The sequence below is a fragment of the Nerophis lumbriciformis genome, linkage group LG06 (genome assembly GCF_033978685.3).
Source record: "Nerophis lumbriciformis linkage group LG06, RoL_Nlum_v2.1, whole genome shotgun sequence".
Taxonomy (NCBI): domain Eukaryota; kingdom Metazoa; phylum Chordata; class Actinopteri; order Syngnathiformes; family Syngnathidae; genus Nerophis; species Nerophis lumbriciformis.
In genome coordinates, this window is record NC_084553.2 from 57,400,084 (window position 1) to 57,409,078 (window position 8,995).

At 39.7% G+C, this 8,995-nt stretch overlaps 1 protein-coding gene across 1 annotated transcript; it reads right to left on the minus strand.

Annotated features, from left to right (window-relative positions):
• Nucleotides 1–1,543: 1,543 nt before the first annotated feature.
• Nucleotides 1,544–8,615, minus strand: LOC133608216 (uncharacterized). Its single transcript, XM_061963422.2, has 4 exons — nt 8,605–8,615; nt 7,310–7,483; nt 3,226–3,796; nt 1,544–2,809 (listed from the first exon to the last, which is right to left on the minus strand). Exons 1-4 carry the CDS (start codon nt 8,613–8,615, stop codon nt 2,762–2,764), a joined length of 804 nt encoding a protein of 267 aa, XP_061819406.2. The 3' UTR covers nt 1,544–2,761.
• Between the last annotated feature and the right edge of the window lie 380 nt (nt 8,616–8,995).

Below are 8,995 nucleotides of genomic sequence, written 5' to 3' on the forward strand. Positions count from 1 at the left end.
AAAAAAGTCCACTAGGAGGCCAAAAAGATCCGGACTCTCCACTTGACAGGTTTAATTGATTGATTGATTGAGACTTTTATTAGTAGGTTGCACAGTGAAGTACATATTCCGTACAATTGACCACTAAATGGTAACACCCGAATAAGTTTTTCAACTTGTTTAAGTCGGGGTCCACTTAAATTGATTCATGATACAGATATATACTATCATCATAATACGGTCATCACACAAGATAATCATCAGGGTGTATACATTGAATTATTTACATTATTTACAATTTGGGGCTTGGGGGTTAGGTTTGGTTGTTATCAGGGCCGGCCCGTGGCATAGGCCGTATAGGCAAATGCTAAGGGCGCCGTCCATCAGGGGGCGCCACGCCAGTGCCACAAATGTTGGAGAAAAAATAAAATAAAAATGTTGGTACTATTATTTCTAAATACAAAAAATAATCCCACGTTAATTAAAATGCAAAGTAAAGCCTATTTAATAGAAATATTATTTGTTACAACATTACGCCCCCCCCAGAGGTAGCAGGTAGGTAACGTTAGCCTACATGAAATTATTTGTCTGTTACAGAATGTGATAGTAACCTGGCTTTTTAGCATTAATCTAATGTTACATGATTCGGCAATTGCTAATCAATAAATAGCTAGTTCTGTTTTAACATCGGGTTAATATTGTGGAGGGGGCTAAATTGTTATGGAAAATAATAATGTAACGTTAGGTAATTACAGTACTCCCACCTTACATTCCTCAGGGACATTTCTTTCTTTCTTTAGTTTATTTGGAACATGAACACACTTACATCATAATACATCACACAATTTCATATCATTTCATTTTACATCATGCCCGAAAAGGAGTAGGAAGAAGCAAAGCTTATTTAATCCTACCCCTTTCCCACTTCAAAGCGTTTACAAATATATAGAATCATTTACTGACCTTTTTATATAATAAAATAACATCTATGAATTAGTATACAACAGTTTTGTAATATGTAATTAATTAATTAATTCAGTCATTATTAACATACTGAGATGAAGAATATCTTATTTTCAATAAGGTTGAAAGTATTTCTCATAATTCTTCTTCTTTGTACTCTGTAAGCACTATTATTTTGAACAACCTCTTAAACTGGATCATATCAGTACAATTTTTAACTTCTTTACTTAATCCATTCCATAATTTAATTCCACATACTGATATGCTAAAAGTTCTAAGTGTTGTACGTGCATATAAATGTTTGTATTAGATCTTTTAAGCAGGTGTTTTTTGTTTACATTGTTATATTGCCTTCTGGTTAGCTAATGTTTGCCCTGCAGGTAATCGTCACTTTTCCACCCCTTTATATATTAGGTATAGTTGTAAGTAAAAAAAAAAGGTCAAAGACAAAGCTATTCGGGTTCTTGTCAGTATATACACTTCACTGCCGATGTGGGGGGGCGCCACCTAAAATCTTGCCTAGGGCGCCAGATTGGTTAGGGCCGGGCCTGGTTGTTATCATCAGTCATCAACAATTGAGAACAGAGAAATGGATATTGAAACAGTGTAGGTCTGACTTGGTAGAATATGTACAGCAAGTAGTGGACATAGAGAGAGATCAGAAGACATAAGAAAAATATCTGCATTTGATTGTTTACATTTGATTATTAACAATCCGGGGAGGGTGTTAGTTTAGGGTTGAAGTTGCCTGGAGGTGTACTTTTATTGCGGTTTTGAAGGAGGATAGAGATGCCCTTTCTTTTACACCTGTTGGGAGCGCATTCCACATTGATGTGGCATAGAAAGAGAATGAGTTAAGACCTTTGTTAGATCGGAATCTGGGTTTAACGTGGTTAGTGGAGCTCCCCCTGGTGTCGTGGTTATGGAAGTAGTTTGACATGTACTTCGGTATCAGGGAGGTGCAGCGGATTTTATAGACTAGGCTCAGTGCAAGTTGTTTTACTCTGTCCTCCACCCTGAGCCAGCCCACTTTAGAGAAGTGGGTAGGAGTGAGGTGGGATCTGGGGTGGAGGTCTAGAAGTAATCTGACTAGCTTGTTCTGGGATGTTTGGAGTCTAGATTTGAGGGTTTTGGAGGTGCTAGGGTACCAGGAGGGGCATGCGTAATCGTAATAGGTGTCACCTAATATCTGTTTGCACTGTGTGCGTATTAAACACTGATGAAATGGGTTATCAAATCATTACCAGTTTGAATATTTTATCGGAATATTTAAGACAAAGCATGCCTGAGACATGTAACCACTCAGTCATGTTTTGGAGAACAATTTGGCACACCCTATATGTATGCATAAGGGGACTATTGCCGGATGTTAGATGTTTTACTAACGACAATTTCACAAAATTTTCCAGTAAATAATATGTGAATCCTGATGGCAGACTCTGGTTATATATTTAAAGTGTGTTTAGTCGGCTTTGTTTACAACGGTTTAGAAATTGCAAGGGTTTCATCGATGACTATCTGCACCGCTGTGTCCAACTCGGGAACGTTGCGCTGAGAGTTTTCGTGAAGCACCTGCTTCCTGCCAGCCTAGCCCTCAGGCTCTTCAGATAACTTGCGTCTGATTAGCTCCTTAGGAGCTCCAAAAGCAATCCCAGTATTAATTTAGTCCGCAGAGAGAAGCCCATCCATCCTGGCTGAAGACGGGCCTCGCTCACGGCCCACCCTGCGGCCCCATAACAGCACGGTATCACCTCCACTGTCATTTCCAAAGTGATGATGGTCTCGGGCTGCAAGTTTGGAGGCCTGTGAGCTCCTCCCATCACGCCGTTTTCGCTCCATCCACCAACGCACCTCTCACCGCTTGATGCTGAGAAGTGGCAACACAAAAAAAGAACAGGCATTCATCACATGTGGAGTCAATTAACAGATGCTTGCCTCGGTCCCTTAATGTGTTTTACCATTTCAAATGCATTTGTGCCATCTTGATGTTAAAAGTGCTGGCAGGGATATCTGCGCTTAAGCCGAGCATCACTCCATCAAGCTAAATGCTTGGCAGATGTCGAGACGTGTGCTCAAGGTTAAAAAAACGCTTTGCCAGCAGCAGCTTGTGAGACTTCATTATACGTCTTTTTGTGTTTATAAATTCAACTTCATTATGGCTGTGGCGCAAATCACTGCAACTGTATTTTAATTACGCTTAACACAAAACATGTATAAATAGATGCTTTTTACAAAAAGTAAGAGCCCCATTATGCAAAACCAACTTTTCCTACCTATTCGTACCTGCTGTTGTTTATTTGTTAAATCAATCTTGCCCTCCGTCACACTTCCAGGAAACGAGCTGTTTGGAATTTGCCCCATTGGTGACCTCAGTGGATTGTCCATATATGGTAGAGATGTCACGGCGCTTGCGCAATCCCGCATGTATTCTGTTGCAAACTGTGCCGGCACCTCCTCTAGAAGCGCGCCGGGACTCGCTCCGGCCGCAAGCTGCAAGCAATCACCAGTCAGCACACCTGGGACTAATGAAGACAGACAGCATAAAGACCAGCGGACCTGAAGATCCAGTGACGGAACGTAGTTCACTCTCGTAGTAAGCATCCAGTCTCTGGCTTCCCTTCCGTGTACTTGTTCTCTCTCTGTGCCTTCCCTGTTCCCGTGTCTTATGTCCTTTGTGTCCCCCGCAGTGCTTCCCCTGTTTCCCGTGATCGAGCTGTGTGCCTCGACTCCCCTCTGGATTCCGGACTGCCTCCCTCGATCCTTGACTCCTGCTTGGACACGGACCTCGTTGCTTCTCTCCAGCCCCCGACCGCTTGCCTGCCCACGGACTGCCTTCTCGCCTTGCCCCTTTAGTCTGATGAAGGATGCATCCAACACGCACAAACAATAAACTCTGGTAACATTTACATGGTTAATTCTACACATCGTCTTGCACCTTTCACTTAGAGTAGCATACACATCCCACCTAATCATCAGAGTCAATAAACCTATTGTATTATATTTTGTACATATTTTGTGGGGCGGTATAGCTCGGTTGGTAGAGTGGCCGTGCCAGCAACTTGAGGGTTCCAGGTTCGATCCCCGCTTCCGCCTATCCTAGTCACTGCCGTTGTGTCCTTGGACAAGACACTTTACCCACCTGCTCCCAGTGCCACCCACACTGGTTTAAATTAGAGATGTCTGATAATATCGGCCTGCCGATATTATCGGCCGATAAATGCTTTAAAATGTAATATCGGAAATTATCGGTATCGTTTTTTTTAAATTATCGGTCTGAGATAGGCTCCAGCGCCCCCCGCGACCCCAATGGGAATAAGCGGTAGAAAATGGATGGATGGATGGATGGTATCGTTTTATTTTTATTTTTTATTAAATCAACATAAAAAACACAAGATACACTTACAATTAGTGCACCAACCCAAAAAAACCTCCCTCCCCCATTTACACAAAAGGGTTGTTTCTTTCTGTTATTAATATTCTGGTTCCTACATTACCATATTTTTCGGAGTATAAGTCGCACCTGCCGAAAATGCATAAGAAAAAAGGAAAAAAACATATATAAGTCGCAAGCACACATGTGCGTGCTGCTGGTCTACTAATAGTACTAACCTTTAACAGTTAATTTGACTAATTTTCGTTAATTACTAGTTTCTATATAACTGTTTTTATATTGTTTTACTTTCTTTTTTATTCAAGAAAATGTTTTTAATTTATTTATCTTATTTTATGATTTAAAAAAAAAAGTATCAATCAATCAATCAATCAATGTTTATTTATATAGCCCTAAATCACAAGTGTCTCAAAGGGCTGCACAAGCCACAACGACATCCTCGGTACAGAGCCCACATAAGGGCAAGGAAAAACTCACCCCAGTGAAAAGTACCTTATCTTCACCATACCTGGTTATCCAAATGAGGCATAATAATGTGTTAATTTCACGACTGTATATATCGGTATCGGTTGATATCGGTATCGGTAATTAAAGAGTTGGACAATATCGAAATACCGGATATCGGCAAAAATGCCATTATCGGACATCCCTAGTTTAAATGTAACTTCGATATTGGGTTTTCACTATGTAAAAGCGCTTTGAGTCACTAGAGAAAAGCGCTATATAAATATAATTCACTTCACTTCACCTCCTATTGAACTGATTCCTGCAGTAGGGTCGTCTCCTTCCCCGCCGTACGTAACAAGATATTACCCAAAATGCTTTGCGCGAGTCCATCATTGTAGGGGTGTCAAACAAATTTTAGCTCAGGGGCTGCATGGAGGAAAATCTGTGTACATGCCGGGGCCTGACTATTAAAATCATGGCATTAAAACTAAAATATAAAGACAACTTCAGATTGTTTTCTTTGTCTTACTTTGGCCAAAAATAAAACAAACACATTCTGAAAATATTACAATAAAAATATAGAAAAAAGTACCGGCAACAGTAAAGTTTAGATCCATGAAGGAAAGAAGAAAGTGAATGAATGTTTATACTGAATACATTTATACGTGCATAAAAATTATTTTCTTTTGTATTTTTTTTTTTAATGAATTAAGTAATGTTTTTCCAAAACACAATATAGAATGTGAGATATAACAGGATAATGCATACATTTATCATTTGTTTTCAAAATGGTTACAAAAAAGTGGGACCCCATTGTTATGACTTGATGGGGTCCCTGGGACCTCATTTGCAGAATTCCTAGCGCCACCACTGATGGAGTATTGGTGCGTGCAAAACGGCAAGCAGGCGACTGTGGCCTGCAGGCCGGTTCTAATACTAATCAAATATCATCCCGGGGGTCATAGATAAGATTTTGTTGTTTTGCTGTAGTCAATAAGTTCTTTTTTTCCCGCAATTTTCTTGTTGTGGGGCTGACTGGCTCGTACATGCACATGCATCCTCCGCTGTTGCCATTTCTAATACGAAGTAGCATATAGTTCGAACTTATGTCTGTCGGTAGACTCCATATGGAAGCGGTAAAAATTACAACAAAGACGGCAGTAATAAGACGCTGTCGAAATGAAGCTACGTAAATAAAACCGCCCACAAAATGGCGCATCCTGGAAAGACGGTCAGAAAGTGTCTTGAAAACGGTCTGTAAAACATAATCTTTGCACAATTTTGACCAAAGAACCACTATTACATGTTATGTAGAGTGTTTTAAATGTAAAAAGAAAAAATCTAAATGTGACCCCTTCAAGTGAAATATACTATAAATACAGATTTTAAATTCATAATATCTATTTAGACTGTAAGATCATGTTTAAAATGCATGATCGTTACGGGTTATGGTTTCAGTTTATTTCGGACATGGTTAGAGTTAAAATATGATACATCACATATTTTAGGTTTCTCATTACATTTTCAAAAAGGAGCAGGAAGGAGCAGAGCTTATTTAATACTACCCATTTTTCATTTTGTAGCAATTACTAACATATTTAAATGTCGCAGCGCAGGCTCGAACTCGCCTTTCCCCGGCAGCTGGGTCTTCCAGCACCTCCGCTGGCAGCATGCCAAGACACGCCCCTGCTCGCGCCACGCCCACATGACGGCAAGGTTGTGGGCGATCGGCAATCTGCACACCTGGGACTGATGGGGGGCGAGCTGGATAAAGGACCAGTGGACCCAAGGATCCTTGCGGGAACTTAGTTACCCTTTGTATACCGTAAGCCGACAGCTCTCTGTCTCTCTCCGTGTTCTGATGTCCTTGTTGTCCTCCCACAGCACCTTCCCGAGTCTTACCCATAGTGATGGGTCCGGCAACACCGATGCATCGGCGCATGCGTCGAGCTCATAGAGCAAAACCCTGTATCGGTGCACGTACCGCTTTTAGAAAGTCACGTGACCGATCATGAGCTGTTTCGGTCACGTGACCGATACGCGAACTGTGTCGCACTGACTCCTCCTCTGTGCCTTGTGAGCGGGTCTTTTCTACAGCCGGAGAAATAATAACTAAGAAGAGAAATCGTCTAAAATGTAATACGTTGGAAAAACTGCCTTTTTTAATAAAAATGTGTAAAAAAAAAATTAAAAAAAATTCCAGGTCCACAAGCATCCTCATTCACAACACGCTCTCTTAGATTTCCATGTTATGATACATGTTCACATTATTTGACTGTATCTAAAAAAGATAAAAATATATTTCTATTTAAATGAAGATATGAAATAATCCTAAATGAAATACAATGACTTGGTTTATATTATTGTATATACTAGGTCATAAAATCAGTGTCAGTTGAGTCGGTCCATAGGTTGCCTGTAGGGATTTTTAATGTCCAGCAGATGTCAGTATTTAGTGACACAGTATCTATACAGTTTTGCAATGTGTCGAAACGCTTCATGACGCCTCATCAACCCATTACTACTTACCCATTGTGATCTACCGTTGTTCCCTTGCGGATTTGGACTGCCTTCCTCGATCCTCGACCCTCGCCTGGACACGGATCTTGTCGCTTCTCTCCTGCCCTCGACGGCTTGCTTGTGCACGGACTGCCCTCCTGCTTTCTCTCTCCTCTCGCTCTCCTCAACACTTGGTAACACACACTTCAGCTAATCATACACATAGCCTCACACATACACTCTCTTGGGTTTAGTCACACTCTATTTCTTTAGTTTAGTTATTAGTTAGTATTGTTTATTTTTATTATTATTATTTTATATATGTATATTGACTATATATATCAGGGGTCGGGAACCTTTTTGGCTGAGAGAGCCATGAAAGCCAAATATTGCAAAATGTATTTCTGGGACAGCCATATAATATGTTTTGACACTGAATACAACTAAATGTGTGCATTTTTAAGTAAGACCAACATTTTTAGAGTATAATAAGTCTCTTATTCTTTTTACCGTATTTTTCAGACTATAAGTCGCAGTTTTTTTCATAGTTTGGCCGGGGGTGCAACTTATACTCAGGAGCGACTTATGTGTGAAATTATCAACATATTACTGTAAAATATCAAATAATAATATTTAGCTCATTCACGTAAGAGACTAGACGTATAAGATTTCATGGGATTTAGCGATTAGGAGTGACAGATTGTTTGGTAAACGTATAACATGTTCTATATGTTATAGTTATATGAATGACTCTTAACATAATATGTTACGTTAACATACCAGGCACGTTCTCAGTTGGTTATTTATGCCTCATATAACATACACTTATTCAGCCTGTTGTTCACTATTCTTTATTTATTTTAAATTGCCTTTCAAATGTCTATTCTTGGTGTTGGGTTTTATCAAATACATTTCCCCCAAAAATGCGACTTATACTCCAGTGCGACTTATATATGTTTTTTTCCTTCTTTATTATGCATTTTCAGCCGGTGCGACTTATACTACGGAGCGACTTATACTCCGAAAAATACGGTAATAACATTGTTATTCTGAAGCTAACCAATAATAAATAAAACGCTTCTTACCATTAATGCGACCATCCTGTAACACCAAGAACAGCTGGGATTGGCTGAGCCACCCGCAACCTTGAACAGGTGCTGTAGAAAATGGATGGATGGATTAAAATGCATGAATGTTTTATATTTTGAACATAATTTTTAACACTGTGATTTCCAGCGGAATTATTCATTACTTATTGTGTTAAGCAATGTCAGCTAAGATTTATCTAAGAGCCAGATGCAGTCATCAAGAGAGCCACGTCTGGCTCGAGAGCCATAGGTTCCCTACCCCTGATATATATAATAAATCATTGAACATTACTGCCCCCTGGTGTCTGTGTCATCAACTCCATCTAGTAACCCATCCATCCATCCATTTTTTTTTTACCGCTTATTCCCATTGGGGTTGCGGGGGGGGGGCGCTCATCTAGTAACCATAGCATTAAATTCACTTCCTGTTCTCGATTTGTCCACAATTTAAATCCATAAATAATACATTATACATTTTTCAATAGTTAAATAAGTTGGAATTCACATATTGAGATGAATGAGAATGTCATTTTTCAATAACACTTGTTGGTAATTAATATACTTCATAATAGAATATACTTTTTTGTTTATCTCTGTAGATGTCATACTTGCCAACCCTCCCGAATTT

Excerpts from the sequence above, each read along its gene's own strand:
- LOC133608216 (XM_061963422.2), bottom strand. Across the intron at positions 3,797-7,309 it reads ACAACGGTAGATCACAATGG|ACTAAAGGGGCAAGGCGAGA; the intron begins GTAAGTAGTAAT and ends ATCCTTCATCAG. Across the intron at positions 2,810-3,225 it reads TAACAAATAAACAACAGCAG|CATCAAGCGGTGAGAGGTGC; the intron begins GTACGAATAGGT and ends GCCACTTCTCAG.